This window comes from Physeter macrocephalus, chromosome 1 (genome assembly GCF_002837175.3).
Source record: "Physeter macrocephalus isolate SW-GA chromosome 1, ASM283717v5, whole genome shotgun sequence".
NCBI lineage: Eukaryota > Metazoa > Chordata > Mammalia > Artiodactyla > Physeteridae > Physeter > Physeter macrocephalus.
Genome location: NC_041214.2, coordinates 30,447,101 through 30,468,877, shown reverse-complemented (window position 1 = coordinate 30,468,877; position 21,777 = coordinate 30,447,101). Strand labels below are relative to the sequence as shown.

The 21,777-nt window shown below is 50.1% G+C and overlaps 1 protein-coding gene across 1 annotated transcript; it reads left to right on the top strand.

Moving 5' to 3' along the window:
- Window positions 1-4,301: 4,301 nt before the first annotated feature.
- On the top strand, window positions 4,302-5,024 carry SOX14 (SRY-box transcription factor 14). Its single transcript, XM_007119021.1, has one exon. The coding sequence runs from the start codon at window positions 4,302-4,304 to the stop codon at window positions 5,022-5,024; it is 723 nt and encodes a 240-aa protein (XP_007119083.1).
- The last annotated feature ends 16,753 nt before the right edge of the window (window positions 5,025-21,777 follow it).

Below are 21,777 nucleotides of genomic sequence, written 5' to 3'. Positions count from 1 at the left end.
CTCAGAGATGAATAACACGCAGCCACCACCTTCGAGGAGCTCGACGGCTGGCGGACTGCACGGGCTGCGACAGGGCGCCACACGAGGCTGGGGAAGAGGGCGCGACATGGAGAGGGCATAAGAGGGAGAGCATACAAGGGGGTCTTAGCCCAGTTCGGGAATCAACGAGGGGCCTTCAGAGGAGGTGAAGCCTTGAAAGAGACCTGAGGTACGCAAAGGAGTTGGGCGACAGGCGCGGGGAAGTGCTCCCTACAAAGGCCCAGAGCCAGAAGAGAGGAAGGCGCATCTTGGACCTTGCTGGGGCGCCAGGCTCGAGAGGGGGCGGGGCGAGAAGTGGATTGGGTCTTGACCTCCGAGGTCTCTCTCCTTCGTTCGACCCGAACAGCGTTGGTTCGCTCACCGGGTCCATGTTGCTCAGTGATTCAGACACCAGGCTCAGGACCGCACGCGGCGGGCCTTGAGTAACTGCGCTGCGTAAAGACGCGCGTACTGAGGACGTGCGCGCGCATTCCGTAGGCAAACGCGGAAGTGGAAAAGCCACATCCCAGGGAGGTCTTCGGCCCTGGAGAGTGGCCTTCGGCCCGAGCTTCAGGCTGCGGATAAAGCAGGAGGCGCATTTAGGCGACCTCTGTCTTAAGACCTATTCCGGTGTTGACCAAAACTGCTGGTTCTCCCAGGAGCCACCTCTCCAGGACGTCTGCCCGGGGATCTAAGCCTGGCAGGGAGGCAGAGCTCAGAGGGACATATCAGCCCACGAGAAGGTAGAGGCATGGGCTGGAGACAGCACCAAGCCAGGCCCAGCGTTAAGGAGTGTTGAATGAACCGGTGGCCAGCCAGCTCTGTGTAAGGGGCGTACGAGGCTGCGCCGTCCGCCTAGGAGACGCCGCGATGCCAGGCGGGGAGAGCGGGCCCCTCAACCCTGAGTTCCTAAGCAGCGCGGAGTTCAAGTCTCAGGGCCAAGATGAGCCGCAGGATGCTGGCTCCCGCCAGAGTCAGTGCGGCGTGACCCAGACAGCCTGGGGCTTCGGAACCCTGGGTGGTCAGGGGCGCCCTGCCCACAAACTGCCACGCCACCATTGTGCGCCCTTTGTAATAATTCTCTCCGGACTCCTGGATTGCGAGCTGAGCTCTGAGCGCAAGATGTTTAAAGAGGATGGACCTAGAGTCTGTCATACAGAGTGAAGTAAGTCAGAAAGAGAAAAACAAATACCGTATGCTAACACATATATATGGAATCTAAGGGGAAAAAAAGGTCATGAAGAATCTAGGAGTAAGACGGGAATGGAGACGCAGACCTACTAGAGAATGGACTTGAGGATGTGGGGAGGGGGAAGGGTAGGCTGTGACAAAGTGAGAGAGAGATATGGGAACATATGTATACGTATAGCTGATTCACTTTGTTGTAAAGCAGAAACCAACACACCATTGTAAAGCAATTATACTCCAATAAAGATGTTAAAATTTTTTTTTTAATTAAAAATAAATTTAAAAAAAGAGGAACGCGGACAAGAAGAGGAAGTGGAAATATGAGGACTGAAGGAGAGCCCGCGCCTGCCCCGAGTTGCCTCGGGACAAAAGGACTGCGTTGGCCTGGAGGCTGGAAAGAGAGAAGGGGTCTACGACCCCATGCCAGATCCCCTCCTTAAGCAGTTTTCAAGAGGTTGGTTTGCATTAACACAAACCTCTGTGTGGGTTTAGTGTCCCCTGAGGGTTCCTGAGTGAGATTTGGAGGGTCCCGCCGGACCCTATATCTCCCTGCAGATGTGAACATTTCTGTCATTCCTTCTGCAAACGGTCGAGATCGCCCAGTGGAACTCGAATGGCCTGGTCCCTGGACCTCGGATCCCTGGCGGGCTCTGAGCACAGCGCTAAGTCAGCAGGCTGGTCCAATCTGAATTGGAGTTGCCAGCCACTCTTGGAAACCCTCCCCGGACTGGGCTGGAAAGGGCTTCTACTTCCTGGTACCCCAAGCTAAATGAAACCTCTTGCCGAGAAAACAGGGGTAGAGGGCAGGTGGAGGCCGGGGCTGGGGCTGAGAGGAATGTGAAGACAGCACCTGCTCGCGAGCCCACGCGGAGGTGGCTCTCCGGGCGCGAGGTCTACGCTCAGGGAGGCCAGGTCTCGGACAAGAGCCTAAGTAAATCAAGAGCAGGCTTGAGGATCAGTCCTCCAGTGCTGTTTATCCGTATGGCAGGTTTCGATGGCTACAGTAGTCTTGTCGAGGGGCCCGCGTTTGGCTTCAGCACTATCTAATCCTCAGACGTGGCGCCGCGTGGGGTGGGGAAAAACAAAACAAAAAAGGTGTTTCAAATTCTGTACACCCGGCGTCACCACTTTCCATTGGAGTCACTTTTGGCAGATCGCGTAGCCTTTCCCAACCTCAGTTTCCTAATCTGTAAAATGGGCATAGCGCCCACCTCTCTGAAGAGCGCGCTGAGGATGAGAAATGCCACACGTCTTTCTACTTGTAGGAAGGAGAAGCAAAGCCTTCGCCTCAAACTTGACACACTACATGCTAAAGAAAGACCCTCTCTCCCTGCCTCCTCGTTCTCTGCTTACCTCCCCCACCCCCAACCGGTCCAAGCCCGAGGAGCAGCGCGCGTTTCTGGTCGGTGCTCCCGAGAGAGGCTGGTGCAAAAGCCAATAAGCCTGGAACACACGCAGGTCCTGCTGGGCCTGGGACAATGGTTTCCATTTAATAAATATTTCCCCCAAGGGCATTTCACATCGGGCAGGCAATTATTCAAAGGAAACAGGCGCGCAGGTTGGCTCCGCGGGTTATTTCGTCCTCTTTACCCGAAGAATGCTCATCTGACGCAAGAAACGAGTCTCGCTTTCTCGCTGGGTGGGAAGAGACGCCCGGGGACAAACCGACCCAGGGTGCGGATGCAGCCTGAGACTCCGCTCTAGGGCCGCTGCTGAAGGGGCAGCGGGGAAAACCACACGCCCCGCCGGGCGCTAGCCGGCCTTCAGATTGCCCTCTCGGTTTGGACAGATGTGGAGAGAAAGTTGGAGGTTTAAAAACACTAAATAATAGTAACATACATAGGCATCGTGATGGAAATCCCATCCCCCGCCCCCTCTACGAAAGTGAAGAGCGGGTCGCGGTGCTCTTCAAGGCTCACCAACCAGGGTTTGAAAACTCTGCACCTCCGGACGCAAGGCCCTCGGGCATCGGCTTGGAACGCGCGGCTGAACTAGCCCGGGGCCCTGCGCTTCGCCCAAGGCGCAGCATCCCGGGGCAGGGTGGAGGCGGAGCCGCACCCGCGCCCCGTGAGAACGCAGCCAACGGACCGCCGAGGGCACGGCGCGAAAAGTTTATTTCGCTTTTTAACCTGAGTTTGATACATTCTTTTTCTCTTCCAGGGGTCTCTGACAAGGGGGGAAAGTGCTGTCCTTGCATTTCGTGGCGCGGCTGCCCTATTTATCAACACGCTCTCTTGGCTTGTTCCCTCTGCTGCCCCCTCCCCGGGTCTTTGTATTCGAAACCCCATTTCTCCTTTGCACAACGGGGAAAGGAAACGGGCAAGAAGAGTTTTATTTGTTGACAGTGCCAGAAACAAGGTGGAATCCAAGTCCCCGGTGCGGAGCTGGCCGCTCCGTTCTCTCGGTCTCTCCCTTACACCTCTCCCCGCCCCCCAGCAGTCGCGCTCCCTCTTTCCAACGCGGGCGCGTTGGCAGGTGCGCCCCCTCGCCTTCTCTGCTGCTGATTGGCGCCCAGGTTGGGGAGTCGCCGCCCCGCGCTTATGTCAGAGTGCGTGCCGTCCTGGCCCACCTCGCCTTTGAACTTCGCCGCTTTTGGCTCTCGTTCACCAGCTTCCCCGCATTCTCAGCCTGGTGCTGCGCTAGGCGAGGCAGCTCCGGGAAAGCCACGGGCGGGGGGGAGGGAGCCACGGCCGTAGACACTGGAGAGAAGAGAACCAGAGAAGGCGAAGGTGGAGAGGGGGAGAAGGAGGAGCTTCCTGCCCTCGCCAGCAAATTACCTGGCCACTTAATCCCAGAGACTCCGGTACTTGGGCCCCAGCCTCTGGTGCCGGCAGCCCCCCGGCCGGCCTCCCTCTCCTCCCCCCGCCCTTCCTGCCCCCGCTCGCCCCCCGGGGCCTGCCTAGGTGCCGAGACTGGCATGATCAGCTGAACTTTGCGGGGTGAGCGCTTCTCTCTGGCTTCCCCTCTGCGGTGCGGAGGCGAGGGGAGCGCAGAGCCCCGGCTCAGGACGGACAGACAGGCAGACCGACAACCGCGTCCAGGCTCGCCTCCAGAGCCCCTGCACTGCCCACCCCCACCGCCTAGCCTCCCGGACCATGTCCAAACCTTCAGACCACATCAAGCGACCCATGAACGCCTTCATGGTATGGTCCCGAGGCCAGCGGCGCAAGATGGCCCAGGAAAACCCCAAGATGCACAACTCAGAGATCAGCAAACGCCTAGGCGCCGAATGGAAGCTTCTGTCCGAGGCAGAGAAGCGGCCGTACATTGACGAGGCCAAGAGGCTACGCGCCCAGCACATGAAGGAGCACCCTGACTACAAGTACCGGCCGCGGCGCAAGCCCAAGAACCTGCTCAAGAAGGACAGGTATGTCTTCCCCCTGCCCTACCTGGGCGACACGGACCCGCTCAAGGCGGCCGGCCTGCCCGTGGGGGCCTCCGACGGCCTCCTGAGCGCGCCCGAGAAAGCCCGGGCCTTCTTGCCGCCCGCCTCGGCGCCCTACTCCCTGCTGGACCCCGCGCAGTTTAGCTCGAGCGCCATCCAGAAGATGGGTGAAGTGCCCCACACCTTGGCCACCGGCGCGCTGCCCTACGCGTCCACCCTGGGCTACCAGAACGGCGCTTTCGGCAGCCTCAGCTGTCCCAGCCAGCACACGCACACGCACCCGTCCCCCACCAACCCGGGCTACGTGGTGCCCTGTAACTGTACCGCCTGGTCTGCCTCCACCCTGCAGCCCCCCGTCGCCTACATCCTCTTCCCGGGCATGACCAAGACTGGCATAGACCCTTATTCGTCAGCCCACGCCACGGCCATGTAACCCCCAACCCGGCCTGCCAGACCTGGAGGGCGGCCTGGAATCGGGGTCTGCACCCCGTCCTCTGCGCCTATCCGGGGCCTGCAGATGCCTAGGGGTCAGTCCTGCTGCCACCCCCTACCCTACCCCAGACTCTGCCTCTCTCTCTTCCACGGGGATGGTAGGGGCATCCTCCCGGACCCAAGGCGCAGACAGGTGCCAGAAACTTGCGAACGGTTATGACAGCTATACAGCTGCCCCTACCCCGACTGTCCCAAAACAAACCTCCGACTGTACCCCCTTTGGACAAAAAAGTAGGCAGTTTTGCTTTATTTATGTCCCCTTCTCTTTCCTCTGATGGGCTTTGGACTCCAGAACTCCCAGATCCTGGTATTATATCTAGAATATGCATATATATTTTTTTCTTTTGCACCCTGAAGAAAAAGTTAGCTGTGTCTCTGTGTTTTGCCATCAGACACAACTAGGTGCCATTTGCTCTTCATGTGTGGGGGAAAAGGCTTAAAAGTTTAAAACCACAGAAAGGGAAACATTTCTATTTAAAATCATGCTATGATAGTGTTTGCTTCTTTAAAGGTAAAACAAAAGGACCCACATGGTTATTTACTTTGTATAAAGCAGTGCTCCTAGAGACCTAAGTTTACTTTTAGACAGAATGTCAGGTTATGAAGTCAGGAAGTAGAAAGTGAACAAAAATTAAAAGAATAAAAACATCCTAAATGGTCATAAATGTTTTGACAATGTCTTGGAAATGTACCTAGAAGGATTTCACCTCCTTACTCTGTTCATTTGTTGAACAAAGACGTTTTGAATAAAGACAATCTGTCATTGCAAAAAGTAACCTTTGATGTGCATAAAATCTGAAGTCGAGAGCCCAGGTCCGTGAGGGCCGGGGTCCGTGAGGGTCACTCTACATAGAGTGACTCCAGCAGTGGCGGCTGGCGGCTGGCCTGCATGGGCCGAGCCTGGTGTCCCGCGGGCCAGGTGCAGAGGGGCCCAGAGTCTAGGGTTTGTCCCGATTGCCCCCTCGGGATCCACTTTTTGCCTTTAGAGGCCAGACAAAGGTATCCATTCCTGGGACATCACTCCTTCCTTGAGTTTTTCACAAAGTGGTCAGACCACTTCCAGAAGCGATTGAACTAAGACAAAGGCCGACCCAGACTTCTGAGAGCTGAGTGCATTTTCTTTTTTTTAACCAAACTCCAAAGGAATGGAAAGAAGCGCCGAGTCTACAGGGAAGCAGTTGCCCGCAGAGCACCTCGTCCTGCGGTGGGTGTTTTAAGTTCAATGCTGGGGGAAGAGCGGTGGAATGGATATTTTTTTTAACAAGGTGTTTGAAAACGCTGTTGATGGGTCTGCTGGGGATTGGGGGTTTGATACTGGTCTCTAAGTTAAAAAATAAAAGTCTAAGAAATGCTGTAGGTCCCCGCTCCGGACGGTGGGAGACTTTTTACTAAGACCCTGCAGGTGCAAAGGGAAAATGAAGGCGATGGTGACACGGCTCCTACAAGGAGTTTCTTAAAACATCATAAGAATTAAATAACTCGTAGCCCTTTGTGTTTATCCAACAAGGAAAAGAGCCTTTTTCTTATCCCCAGTGGTTGAATGTTGGCTTGAAGATTGCTCTGGCTTTCATGGGGAGAAAGGACCTTTTGATTGCTTTCAGAACAACTCTTTGGAACTTGTTCTCAAAATCGAAGGGTGCCCCCCATTGCTTGTCTCCCCCCCCCACTCTCACCGCCACAGCCGTGCTCACGCGTGTTTTTCCTTAGGTCGGGTGCCTTTCTCACTAGCTTTGATTTGGTGCTGGGTGGGGGTGGCGGCAGCCGAGCGGCTTGTCTGCTTTCTGCCGCTGTTGAAGGATTTGTGCGCTTGCCTCGGCCATTTCCAAAGGAGTCGGTGGCCGCAAGTGCACGGAAACGTGGTCAACAGACACCAAAGCCGAAAACCACGGATTAGCATATTGTCCTCAAAACAATTAGCAGTGTTTGAGGTGTTATTTGGAGCCTATTCATCTGAGCCCCTTTGTCAAAGGGGGATTTTCATTATTAAAAAAAAAAAGTTAGCAGTTGTCCATCTGGCTGAGCTGAATAGCAAAGTGATCCGTGTTGTATATGCTTTTCTCATTAAGAGCTCTTTGGAGACCGATGTTAGAATTAAATGGTATAACACAATTAACATACACGGGCGCTGAATAGGAGAGGACGCCTATAAATAATAGATAGATAAATAAATGAGCGATCAGGCGAAGGTAAACAAAGGCGGGCTGGGGGACTCGTGGGGGGAGGCCGGGCGGGCTGCGCCACGCTTACTTAGCATCACAAAACCCTCTTACAAATCGAAACAATTAGGAAGTGACTTGCCTCTGGTGGTCGTCCGGTCTGGGGGCTCCGGGCTCTTAGGGAAAGCCCCTCCTCCCGCCCCCTAGGAAGCCCAGGAGGCCCAGGGTGGAGGCTTCGCGGTTTCGGTGTCTGATATAACCCCAGATGACAGTCCTGTCAACCGCCCTGATCTCCCTCATAGCTCAGTGTCCCTTAACATCTCCTAAGACGAAGCTTACAGGGGTCTGGGTGTCTCCGCGCAGAGCCCGGCGCACCAGCGCCCTGGGTACGCAGAGGGCCCCAGCCCGAGGAGGAACCCCGCGCACGTCCCCACCCGGGCGCCCAGCCGACTTCTAGGCGGGGTTAGGCTGGGAGGGGGCACCAAGTGGGTCCGAGTATGGAAGGCTTCGGGCGGCGCCAGTTGGAAAACTGAAACCAGGGTTCCAGATGGAGCCCGGCCCTGGGGACTCGGAAGGGAGCTCCAGGAAACTGGGGTGCGCCGTGGCTGGGAGGCGCCGGTGCGCCGCGGCTGGGTCACTGAGACTTCTTTCCAGCCAGCAGTGAGCAGAGGGCCCAGCGCAGGTCCCGGACTTAAAGCCGCAGACCTAGCTCGGGCAGCTTCTGCCAATCACACCTCGTCTTCGTCCCTGGCAGTCGGGCTTGTGCAGCTGTCTGCGCTCCTTAGGCCTGGCCCCAGCTTCGGCCCCCGCAGGGACCTGCCTGAGCCCTGCCTCCCGCGCCCCGCGGGCCGCAGAGCCTCCGCCGAGGTGCGCAGCCGGGACTCGCCCCAACAAACAGCCCAAATCCTCCCCGTCACGCCGCTGACAGGGGCCGATTACGACTTTGAAGTCAGGCGCAGACAAAAAGAAATCCCCTGGGGTTGGGGGTGGGGGGGTAGGGAGCAGTCCCTGTCAAACCTGTTTGCTCACAACTGTCTCTTTCTTTCAAGAAAATCATTAAAGCAAACCTGTAGGGAGAACAGCGCCCCGCCCGCCCGGAGTCGAGGAGAGATGCTTCTCCCCGGCGCGCGACGCGCAGCAAAGAGCAACCAAGAGTTCCTTTGGCCAGACTGCGTGGTCGGGAGAAAGCGAGCTCCCTCGGCGCGCGGGGCGCCCGAGACCCTGCAGGAGGCGACTCCGTGGACCTCTCTGCTCTTGGCGTGCGTCCCTCGGCCCGGGAGTCCGGGACACCTCCTGCCCTCAACCTGGGCCTCCCTCGAGCAGGGGCTCCAGGGCAGGCCCCAACCTCTCGCCGGCGGGTGCGATTGCTTCCAGGGAACAACAACCAAAAAAAAAAAAATTGACCCAAATGCAAGCCGCGCTCGCCCCCGCCTTTCCTCTACTGGGTGTTTCCTAGGACCAAGGACACCTGGCCAACACACTGCTCGGGATGGCAGCGAGCGGCGCTGGCACGGCAGGGGCAGAGTTTGGATTTTAGGCTTTCTTTCTTAAACCTTGGCAGCCGTTTGGCTCAAGGGCACACTGGCCACATTCTTCTGGGAGATGCGGGATCGTTGGCCCTCTTCCGCTCCTGGCCTCTCCTGGAGAGCCTCTGCAGCCTTTCTTGCACTTCCCCAGTTTTGGATCCGACTCCAAACACCTTTGATTCCCTTCCAGTTTCCTAGTATTCTCATTTAAATATCAATTTCCTTAGAACTGCTAACTTCATTGATGGGAAAGACCAGCTACTTAGAGTAAATCAGACTGAAGTGTGAGTGGCTGACTTCTGAGACCCCCTCCCCCTTAACATTTGCATTTTAAAACAGGATCTAGATAACCTCCAGGAATCTCTCCAGTCTTCTAAAACGGGGTGATATTTCAGACAGGGTGGGGCCTAGAGGACTTTCATTACATCACACCATCTAGGGAAACCTCTCCAGCGCGGGCAGCTTCTCTGGAGAGATCCGAGACTGCCAGGGCCGGGAAAACTTGGCTAGCCGTGGCGCCAAGGACTGCCCTTGAGGACTCGACGCGTTTTTTTCGGCTCCTCCCCAGCTCAGGCCTTGTCACCATTGTTAAAGCGGACAATGAATTTCAAGTCATTTGAATTTGAATATCATGTAACTCACGAGATTCGTGTTGAGAACTCATCTTTATTCACTGAGCGCATTGTACCTGTGTATGAGTGTTAGAGAGGAAGACAGAGGCAGAAGGGGCCCATTAGATTGGGGTTCAGGAGATGCCGGGGCGGGTGCTTCCCGCCTCGGCCGAGGGGTGCGCGCTCCTAGCCTCTGGCCCGGCCCTGGCCTCGGAGACCTCGCAGACCCAGGTGCCGGAGCGCTACTTGGGCTGGTTTCTTTCTTGGAGCTACTGGGATGAGCCTTGTCCTGGAACCAGAAGCGCTGGCGCAGGGCCGCTACAGAGTAATTAAGAAATAATAAAGTGGGGGGCGGGTGTGGGCCGCTAGAAATCCTAGGGCCTCCACACCGAACCAGAGACTAGTGGTCGCCGCCGTCCTAACCCAGGCTCTGTGAGCGCTTGGAGCCCGAAGCTTGGTAGTGCCCGTCCTGGCACTGGGAGGGGACTGAAGTAGAAAAGAGGGTGTTTCGGCAGCCCCTCCTCGTCCAGCCCCCGGCCCTGCGTCCAGAGGAGCCATCTCCCGTGGACTCCTGGTCTGTCCCCGGGGCCCGGGTGTGGGACTTGTGCTCTCGGGAAGCGGGAAGGGCCCCGGGCCCCGGACGTTCTGGGGCAACCTCCCTAGGTTCTCCCTCCTCTTCGCTCGAATCTCTGCCCTGGGCATCCTCTCCGACCCCCAAAATGCCCCAAGAGTTTGCTCCGAGTTGGGGAAGGGAGCGGGTGCCTTGGCCGGATAGAGACCGAAAGGAGTCCACGGGTTTCCTCTTTGCTGCAAAGTGAAGGAGTTGCGCTACTCTGGCAGTCAGTGGCCATTTCCAAACTTTTTCACTCTTGGGCTGGGAAAAGAAGCAATTCATTCGGGATCCCTGCCTTCGGGGCAGGCGCGGAAGGGACTTTAGAAATCTCTGGAGTGTCGGCCGGGCCGCACTCGGCCTTGGAGCTGGAAACAGACGCAACACTAGACCCGACGGATGCGTGCGGGAAGATACAGCGCACTAGGGCGCAGGTTCTCCTTCGGCCTCCAAGCACCGCCTGCCGCTCCCCGCCTCTCCGGGGTGCTTCAGGGCCCGGCCGCACCTCGGAGTCCCGAGGTTCTGCGGGCGCTAGAGAGGCGGTGAGAAGGAAGGGAGGTGGGTATGAGGCGCGCGCTGGGTGCCGCGGGAGAGGTGGCACGGCGCATCCCCCTAGCTGGCGGAGGGCGGAGAGCCTGGAGTCCCGAGAGCCGCTTAGCGGCTCCCTACTTCCTGCAGCCGGGCCAAACCCCCGCGGGCTCTCCCGGCGCCCAGCCCGGGGACCGAGGGAGGAGAGAGGAGAGGGAGGGAGCCGGTGGCCGAGGCACACGCCTCTAGTCCCCGTTCGCCCGGCACCCCCCGTGACGCGGCGAGTCAATGGGATTTGCACACTCGAGGTGTAACAGCATTACTGCATTAATTACCATTTCCATTTCACGTCCAGATTGTTTACTTATCTGCGGGAAACATATGTCGGGAGAAGTTCACATTCCGGATTCTGCTCCGCTGCCCAAGGTGCAGTTCCGGGGAGGCGGCGAGGGGGAGGGGAGGGCTTCAGATTTTTTATTACACCCTCTAGCCTTATCTGCCGCTGTAAATTATGAGGATCCTCCATTGAGCGGCATATGGGGATTATATACTTTTTTGAATATCGTTTCCCAAAGCCTGCAGATTTTCACTTTGAAATGAAACAATCCTCCGCCGGCTCCCCCGGGGCCCGGAGCCTGCTGCGCTCCTCTGCGCGACCAGGGGGACCCTTTTTTCAGGGTCGGGCGTGCACCCATATCCCCAGTGCTGCGGCCAGCGCCCAGCGGAGCCCTATTTCCAGGATCTGAAATAATCTCTCGAGGAAAACCCATCCATGCGAGGTGTTTGAGAACCCAAGCGACACCCCTTCTCTGTTTTCTGCACCTCAACCCCGGACTTCTGCGCAGTGTGCAGCTTTTTCATTTTGGATACCCGCGTAGACGCGAGCTCACTTCTGCCCTCTTCCTACGCTGGGCGTCTCCAACCCCGCGGCGGGGGTGGAGGTATCCACGCCCGCCCACAGCCGCCTGCCTTGCGCTCACGCACCGCAAAAGTCCCCCACCGCACTGGTCTTGGGACAGCCAATTTTGGCTTCTGTGTTTGTTTGGGGGTGGGGGGACGGTGGAGGTGGCGGGGAATGTGCCCCGGCTTGTGACCGCTTCTTGAGAACCCGGAACGGAAATCCTACGTGGAAGGAAACTGCCCCTCTGCCCCGGGAGAAGCAGGACGGACCAGAGCAGCGCTACCGAATCCCATCTTTCTTATCTCTCCGAGACTCCTTTCAGGCTGAGATCAGAGAGGGAGGGAGAAGGAAGAGAGAATCATTGTTCTTCTTTTTTTAATTTAATATACCAAGCCACCCGTTCAGGTCATTTATATGCTTAATTTAGTGATAAAAGTCAATAAGCACAATCACAGGATTCTCCCCTCTTTCTATTTCTTTGACCACATTTTTTTTCACAGTAATTGGGAAAACAGTAAAACATATATGCCCCTGACTTTCCCCCCACCCCCGTTCAGTGCTCTTTGTCTGCAATGCAATTATAAGAAGTGTGCTTTTGTAATGTAATTTGTTTGCTTTTTCTTTAAGAACATAAGGAAAAAGTATACCTTTAATGCGATTATTTTTCATCTTTTTGTGTCCAGTTTGCAGGATTACACACACCCCATCTGTAGACACCCACTCTCAAAAACCAAATTCAGAAATTTCCTTGAAATGCCCGTTTTTATGATTCTAAATATCCCAGGGGAAACCTATTGTGATGTTACACCAGAAACAATTAAATGGACCAAAGCAATGCAATTAAGGCAGAGAAAAAGTTAAGCCGGTAGAATGGGGGAAATAAACAGATTCTTTTCCATTAAGTATTGTTTTGGGATTTCTAATTTTTTCAAGACTTCTAAGAAAATTGTGAGGTGTCACTTCTCTCTCCTGAGTCTATCTGTAATTGAATCTAGGTCACTATTCTAAAGCAAGAAAAGTCTGCTTCCCACCTTCCTACATCAGGCTGAAATTTGGGGGAGGGACAAGGGTCTCGCAATTTCATTTAAAATGTAATGGTGGATGAACTGATAAGCAAATAGGGAAAAAAGAGTCTGCTTAAAAGAAAAAAAAAAAAAGAAGGCATGGTTTTAATATGCTCCAGATGGGGGGAAAATGATTTACATGAGAGTTTATTTCCTCTTTGCTGATATGAAAGAATTACAGATACAAAACCCACTGATCTATAGAATAAAAAAAGAAAAGAAATGTTATTTTCCTGTAAAGGTGTCAGTTCATTTATATTCATTTAACCATCCATCCATCAATTCACTTTCTCACTCCTTGCACATTTTCTCTGGCTCTGTTAAATCTTCCCCCACCACTATACTTTGCTAGAATATGCAATGAAGTTTCCTTTCTTTAAAATAATGTGAGAGTGAGATGAAGTAGGTAAAGATAGGTAAAGAGAGAAGGTTTTGTTGTTGTTGTTTTTAAATATCCCTGACAATTTAACATTATGATTTCAGAGCAAAATTTGAACCATAGTCACCTTTCATTCTTGCTGCAGTTTGAGCCTGAAAGACTGTAGGCAGAGGATATGCAATTATTTTTCTATAACATATGCATGCAATAGAAAGACGTTTACCAGTTGAAAACCTTTATGTAACATAGAAATGTACCAAAGGATGAATCCTTATGTAGAGTCAGATGTTGGGTCAGTAATGCATTGTTTTATTAAAAGACCTATTACGGGTATGAACAAGTTCTCATTTCCCTGAGGATTTCCTGCTTCATCAAGGTATGAGCGGCATCAACTCTTGTGTTAAAAGTTGCCAGGTCTAAATAATTGTGTAGCAAAATTTGCATATATCAAGAAAGAAATGAGAGGTGCTGTTATTTGGGGGCTTCCAAGTGGAGGAGAAGATTACTTAAGAATAGATTTTACTTTTCTTGAAATAAAAGATGATGACAGACACTTTTCACCCAAATAAAGGGGTAATATAGTATCACCCCCTGTTTTAATGTCTCCCAAATGGATGATTGGAGATCTACAGACCTAAGCAAGGACAAGACCAACCGTCAACATCTGATGATGGTTTTCACAACTAAGAAAAACAGTAAATGCATTCCCACAGGAGGAAGTTCCTCTACACGGAAGACTAATTCTTCCATTCTTTTTTTTTTTCCTTTCTCATTCCTTCTCCTCCCCTTCCTCCCCCTGCTCATGTTTAGTTTTCCTTTTTAAAATGTGAACACTGCAGTCAGATCAGAAATTTCCTCCGTAGGTCTTCATAAATTATCAGCATCATTTTTCATAATGTTGGTTTCTTCCCAGTCCCACATCCTTATGCTGTGGTAATGCATTTACTTTCCCATCTAATTTTTAATCAAACAAACTGAATATGTGGCAAAAGGAGTAACAGCTTGGCCAGAAGTTGAAAGGTTTTGTGTATATTTCTCACCTCAAACTCCATAGACTCATTTGAAGTGAGTTCTTATAAGTCAGCTGGATGAGATGACACCTTTAAGACATTGAAAATGTTCTCCTTACCATTGTCTTTTACATCCTGGGTTCTCTGGACTGTTTGAGATACTTATACCTCATAAGAAGGATCCATTTGCTTTGAATTCTCTTTGAGAAGGAAATTGACAAGAAAAAGTGGAAGTCATCTATAGAACAGGTAAGCTGAACTCTTCTCTGTCCAAATATACTCTTGGTTTACAATAAGCCATTTACATATGTGTAGAAATAAGTTACACACTGAGTTAAAGTGAGCACAAACAAGGTGTAAATACAAATGACTCCCTATCTGTTGCTGTGGCATCTTCAGCTGTCACCTGGGGTTCAGACCTGCCTTGTTACCACTGGCCTGGTGAAATTCAAAGCGTATCACACAACTCACTGTAGCAGCCTTCACAGCCAACTTGTTAGGGAGAGAGGTTTGGCATCAGATAGGAGGTCAATCTGCTGTCAAATTAACCACTTTTGCTCCCTTTGCAGATGGTTGAAGTTGCTCCGACATTTCTTGAAAACACATTTTGTAATAAACAGGCAAAATGAGGGATCGTGGAAGTGGTTTTGGATTTCTTATTTCAGGCAGAGAAATTACATCATCAAATATGAAGCCACGCCTGCGATTTGGTCTCTCTCTGTCTTAGCCCCAGCCTTCTGCAGGTGGCCTCTTCTGGAGCTCCTGCGGCACACCAAGACTGCCTGCCTCTCTGGGGGCAGCCTCTTGCTCTCCCGTGCCAACTCTCAGAGGACATTCTGCAGCGACATTTTATTCTTGCCTTCCTTTTTTTCTTTTAATGGGAACAGAAATTAGATTATCTCCACTGTCCACCATTGTGCAATGTGATGTGTATCTGAGTCATCAAACCCACTGAGAGAAGGAGCCCTCACCCCCTTGCGAGACAATCTGGAGGAAAACAGGTAAATTTGATTCACGACAAACTATTCCCCAAAAGGAAATTACCATTTTCATTTCACTCTTCTTATTTGGGGAGGGCTCAAAAGTAGGATAAATTCAGAAAGAAAAAAAACAAAATTCTTTGCACTGAGACCAAAAGGGATTTGTATTAATTTCTATCTTCTGGCCATCCTCTGAGTTTCAGTTAGATGTCAAAACAGCATTCCTTAGTTGATAAGGGGGGAAAGACCTTGATTCATGAATGTATTTGTCAACCCCTATGGTTCAAATTCCTTAGTTTCCTGAATGGACCCAGAGCCGTTATGTGAAGGTTCCACACCACTGTCAATACAACGGGGTGGGAAAGGAATGATGGAGGGAGCGCCAGGCCACTGCCAGTGAATCATGAAAGTCCTAATAATGGGGCTTTGGTCCCCTACTGATGGTATCGATTCACTTGTATACTCTTTCCCTCAGTGATGGAGGAGAGCATCAAAAGTTCTGACTGTCTTACTAGGAGAAATCCATGGTACTGAAAGACACAAACCGTGGAGTACAATCAGACAAGCCTGGAAGGCTCCCAGAGTCCAGTGGAGATGTTGCCTGGCATGGATGCCAAAGTCTGAGCACCAAGCCTCAGACCATTCATTAACTGAATGCCTTGGCTTAGATGCAGAAAAAGAAGTCACAAAAGTTGTGTTTTACTCCCAGGGGCATTGACTGTGCCTGGATTGGTGGGTAAGACAGTCCATTGGATTCAAATGGGTGAGATTTTTATCTCTTGAAATCAGTGATTGAGAGAAAAGCCAACGTTGTCGACTGTTTAGGTACCATCTCAGCTAGTGAATTAAAAGAGATTATTTTTTTCTCTTTCAGTAAAATGTGTTTTAGGGATATGTTTTAATTGATTGTATTTCTTTCCAGGACTCTGAAGCTCTGTCTTCATCTTCCCTGGGGAGATGTACTCTGTTTGCAATAAGAGAGAATCACAGTCGTTTATTAGATGGATGTTAATTAAGCGCTCTGTGCAAAGAAGCATGTGAGGTGTCTTAGACACTCCATGTTGTTAAATTCTCCTTAAAGCACCAGGAGGTAGGTACTGCTATTACCCCTGCTTCTCACAGGAGGAAACTGAGGCTCAGAGACATTCAGTAACTCACCCAAGGGCTTATGGGTCTCAGAATGAAACCGCTGTACCAATGCTCACTGTCTGCCCACTGCTATCTATAAAATCAAGGGCTCACTGGAGGTGGTTAAAGAGGGCCGCTGAGGACCCATGGAATTCATAGCTGAGGATGAGACCAAGGAAGAGGAGAAAATGTAGAGTTTTGGGGTAAGGTGAAGGAGCTGCAAAGCTTTCCCTTTCTCAGGTGGATGAGAAGAATATGCAGAATTGAAATGAATCAGTATCTCCTGTCACCATGGATGGAGCCCTCTTACTGGCTGGGCTCACCCTGCTTCAGCTTTGTTGGCCCAAGTCTCACTAGGTGCTTCTAAGTTTTGCCGACACACACACAGCCAGGGACCGGGACATCACCAAGCTAATCCCGAATCATCACAGATTTGGAGGGGCATAAGGCTCAGGCAGATTTCCTGCAGAGCCCACCAGTCGAGTCCCCCAGTCCCTTCTAGACTCATTTCCTGATGTTCACATCAGAGGGCCCTCCTGTGCCAGGGAGCTTAGCAACTGAAGGTATAGTGTGTTGGGAAGGGAAAGAAGAAATATTTCCCCCAATCCTGTTTCTCATTCTGCTTCTCCTAGTCAGGTTTAGTACAGCTCTTACCCTTGTCGGGCCCCTGAATTCCTCAGCCAGATTCTTTCAACCTGCCCAGCCTCTGTGTCTTTGCCTTAAGGTGGGAACACTGTTTTTTGCTTGTTCATCCTGTACTGAGCTCTTGCATATCAATCGTGGTATACCAAATGGTTTTGCATTTCCTTGCTAAGAATAGTTTGCATTTGTCACATCTTTGTAGGAAGATCAAAGCATGCCATAAACAAAAAGTTACTTATCGTAATATTTCTGTTTAAGGCAATATGGAGACATTCCAAAGCCTCTTAGTTACCCAGTCCCTCCTTTGGACACAACGTTACAGAACTGCTCAGAAACCTGCTTATTTCCTCCTTCCTTCTCTAGTTTTTTTTTAATGATTATCACAATAGGTCTGTTAAACAGCCAACATCTCATATAGATACAACATTAAAGAAATAGAAAAGAAAGGTTTTTTTCCTTGTGATAAGAACTCAGGATTTACTTTCTTAACTTTCATACATAATGTACAGCAGTGATAATTATATTTATTATGTTGTACATTACATCCCTAGTACTTATTTATCTTTTTTTATAAAGTCTTTATTGAATTTGTTACAACATTGCTTCTGTTTTATGTCTTGGTTTTTTGGCCACAAGGCACGTGGGATCTGAGGTCCCCGACCAGGAATCGAACCCACACCCCCTGCATTGGAAGGCAAAGTCTTAACACCTGGACCTCCAGGGAAGTCCCTTATTTATCTTTTTTTTTTAATTAATTTTTATTGGGAGTATAGTTGCTTTACAATGTTGTGTTAGTTTCTGCTGTACAGCAAAGTGAATCAGTTACACGTATACATATATCCCCTCTTTTTTAGATTTCCTTCCCATTTAGGTCACCACAGAGCATTGAGTAGAGTTCCCTGTGCTGAATAATAGGTTCTCATTAGTTATCTATTTTATACATAGTAGTGTGTGTATGTCTGTTCATTCCCCCCCAACTCCACCCACCCCCCCACCCGGCTTTTCTAGTTTTAGCATCACCTCCCTGGTTGGCATACAGATGATTCCTAACAAGTCATATTAAACAAATGAATGTATGAAACCAAAGGAGGGAGTCCTTGGAGAACTGAAGGGAAGAAACATGTGGGCAAGATGTGATAATTTTATAAAAAATTAAAAGGAGATTTGAAATGCTATTGGCCTTACTAAGACTTTTATCTGTGAAGTGCTCTGGTTGACATGATCACTTATGCAAATTGCAGTTTGGGACCTAAGGACTGCAGACCAGTGACTGGGTGTGTGGGGAAGGTTTCTCAATAACGTTGACAGAAATCCCTGATGGAAGCTGGGAGGGCAGAGCAGAGGGGGTACCAAAAAGAGCCATTAAAGAGAAGGAGGCTGCCTGCCAGTCTTGGTCTCTGCCCTTGGTAAGGGGCAGAAGGTCAAGGCTGGCTCCTTTCGACTATCACCTTCACAATTTTGGTCACATCCACCTATAATTTTAGTAACTTTAGATTTTTCTTTCATTTGATTCACTTTTTCACTTTGGCCTCATCCTACACAATAATCACATGAATCATGAGGTTTTTTTGCAGTAGTTATTTTAGTAAGATTAACTGAAATTTAAAATTTCCCCTGTTACAATCATACTGTCTCAAGTCACACACTTGGAGAAACACTGATCTAAAGTGTTCACTTCACCACGGACGAAAATGAAGAAAGATCAGAGAGGTAAAGTGATTTCTCCAAAGTCACACAGTCTGACAACAGGAAAAGGCAGTCTACAGCCCAAGTCTTTTGGGTCTTGGCCCAGCACGCTTTCCTTCTATTTTATTTTTCTCAGAGGCTGAAAGAAAGCATTAGGCAGTTAGCACTTTCTCTTGGGGGTGGAGGGTATGAAGATTCATCTGGTTCTCTCATAAATTTTAAAAGCTTTCTTGGTGGTGTTAAGCCTTATTTCCTTATTCAGAATGTCTTCAGCCTACTAATTATATTGTATGACACCTAATGTGGTTCCACAGGAATTGGGGGAAAGAGGAGGGGCTCTGTGGGAAGGAGGGATCTGGATGGGCTTTAAAACCAGGAGCTGCCTATCGCCTAAGAAGGTCGGCTGGACAGGACATGGCAGGAAGGAAAGGGGAAGGCCACTAACCACAAGCAGTCCCCTGATGGCAGCCACCAGTGTCTTTGTGCCACGGACAGATCCAGCAAGTTGGGAAATGCAGTCTCCTCTGTCAGCTGGGTTCCAGGGCTGTGCGCCGCCCCACCTATCTTCCCCCAGATATTTGTTTTAACTTGGATCACCTGGTGGCCCAAGAGGGCTGAATTCTTCATCTGTGGCCTCGCAAAGTCTGTGGCTGTTTCCAAAATGAGGCGGCCTTGTATTTGTCACTCCCAGCACGGATTTCTAAGTAGCCTTCAGTAAAAGTTAAAAAAAAAAGAGCCAGGGATGCAGTCGGCCCCATAAAAGAAAAAAAGCTCCCGACAAATCAAGTATTTTGCTTCAGACCGATACTGGTTTCTTTATTCGTTTATTCGAGGGTCTGAGGTCTTCTCACAAACTACTTTTCTTTCCTTCCGCCACACTTCTCACTTGGAACTACTTTGTAGCTCTTCGTCCCCTGAGGGGGCTAGACTGCAATAAGGCATGTGTGTAGCACGTCCCTGCTTCCCTGCCTTCCCGTGCGGTCAACTCTGAACACCCTGTCTGTAGGTATTATCTCTATTTTACAGAAGAAACCCAAGTTTTGAGAAGTTAAGTGACTTTCCTGCGGTCACAAAGCCACTAGGAAGAGGCCCTGAAAACACAGATCTTTTCTCCCTCACGTTGGGTCCTAGCTCTCCATCAAGACCCTATAAGCCATCTCGACCTGCACCTGCTGCATCTCTATCCTTCCTTAAGTAAACACCGCTTTCTCCACAGTCCTTGGGGCCTTCCTCAGTCATTTCTGCAGCGATAACTAACTCCTTAAGACTCTTCTGTCTTGGGTTCGTTTTGTCTTTTGCGTCTTTTTTAGGCATCAGATTATCATTTTGGTTGATCGCTTGAGTCTGGAGTCAGACTCTCAAGACTGGAATCCCAGCTCTGCTGCTTGCTAGCTGTGTGACCTCTCTGGGTCTCACTTTCCTCATCTGCAAAATGGACATAGAAATAGCACTAATCTCATGGGATTGTTTTGAGGATTGAAAGACATTATGGTTGTAAGATGCTTAGTACCAGTCCACATACTTAATAAATATTAGCTGTAATTTTGGATTTACTATTTATTTTCTTTCACTTAAAAAAAAAATCCCTTTCCCCGTGTATTTTGTATGGTGAATGAGAATATCAGCTTAGGGTCTGTTCTGTCCATCTCTTCAAAATGGAGTCATACGTTTTCTTTTTAAAATGACACAAAGAGAATCCCCAGCCTGTTTCCCCTTCCCAGATGGCTACAGTTTGCCCATCATTATTCAGGTTACTCCTTTTCCTCCTAGCGGAACTGGGGATAGAAACATAGTTTAGGAATGTTTTCATGGTCAAATCTTATTTGTTCCCTCCTAGTTATACTGAAAAGAAAAAAATCTCTCTGGTTACAGAAACATTGACCTCTTTGGTAGTCAGGAGCTGGAAAGGGCAAGGGGGATTTCAGTGGGTTTCTCAGCTCGCAGGTCAGAGAACACATTCATCTCCTGTTCTCACATCCAGCATCTCCGCGCCTCCCAACCTCATCACGGCCCTCTTAGGGAACTGCATCCCTGAAAGCCCCACCACTCCTTCTGTGCTCTGTGAGGCGTGTTTCCCAGAGCCAGCCTCTGTTAGCCGCCCCCATGGGAGCCTGATTCTTCTTTCCCCACTGCGCTCTCCCCTCCCTTTGCTCTACCTCCTACCCAGGCTTGCCCCTCTGTCTTTCCCTCTACACCTTTATCCATTCAACCATAGTCATGGAGTGCTAGTCACATTCAAGCACTTTTTGGCACTAAAGGATCAGAGGGGGACAAGGCCAACCCTTGGAGGCTACTATCTTCCCTTTAGTGATGGGAGTGAATGTAATTCCCGTTCAGAAACTACTTGTACTTTATTTAGCTCTGTCTAGTTTTCTGCTACTTACTACTTCTATAACTATGAGCTACTTACTATACCTCTCAGGGTGTCTTTATTCATCAGTTGAAAGGGGGATTAAAATAGCAAACTCAACGCCTTGCCACAGATGTGTTTTCAGAATTAAATGAGTTAACATGCAGAGAGCCCAGCCTGGTGCCCGGCACATACTAAATGCCCAGGAAATGTCGTGACTGTCATCTATTATTATTAAACTGTATCTACATGGCAGAAATCAATGAGGTGTACTACTTTATTAATCCAGACTTCTCTCTTTTTCCTTGCCCACGATATTTAAGTAGAAAAGCTCGGTGTATTTTTAAGTCAATTATCTACTCATTGTTTCCGTACAGTCTAGATTCACTTGATAATCTCTCCATGTTTCTGTAGAGACTCAGTGAAATGTCAGAATAAGAAACAGAAGGTGAGGGGTTGGTCCACGTCTTCAGGGTCAGCAAATGTTTTCAACCTGGATAGAATGGGGAAAGAGTCTATAAGAATTTACTAAATTCTAAAGCTGTGGTCTATGTGTACTTGAGGTTTTAGAAGTTCACAACTGAGAGAAACGTCTGAGAACTTTGAGGTTAGCCTCATATTTTCACATAAAAAAAAAAAATCAAGGACGAGGGAAGGAGGCCGAGGTGCCAAGGTCAAGGTCGCACAGGGAAGCCATGACAGAGCAAGACCTTTTGATGCTTCCCCCTTATGTGAGCCCCACTTCATTATGTGGCCAGGATAATAGATGAAAAAAAAATGTAGCCCATTGCTTTGAGCCTTTTTGACACTGAATAATGTTTTGTGCCTGTACATATATGGAGGAATGGTCTATGGGCTTCTGTGATGGACAAGAAGATGTAAACTCTTATTATCATGAGCACTCTTACTACCCATAGCTCAGAATACTAACTGCCTGCCTCTTGGACTGCTCTGTGCCAGGAGCTTTGTGTTAATCCCGCATCTCATCCTCACTCCATTCTTCAGGGTAGATGTTATTCTGGCCTGAGGAAACTGATGCTCCAGGAGGCTAAATATGCCCACAGTCCTAGTGGACCCAGGTTGGTACTGAGATCTGCATGTCTTCAAAGAACATGTGCTTTTC

Coding starts and splice junctions, on each gene's coding strand:
- SOX14 (XM_007119021.1), top strand. CDS start 4,302: ATGTCCAAACCTTCAGACCACATCAAGCGACCCATGAACGCCTTCATG.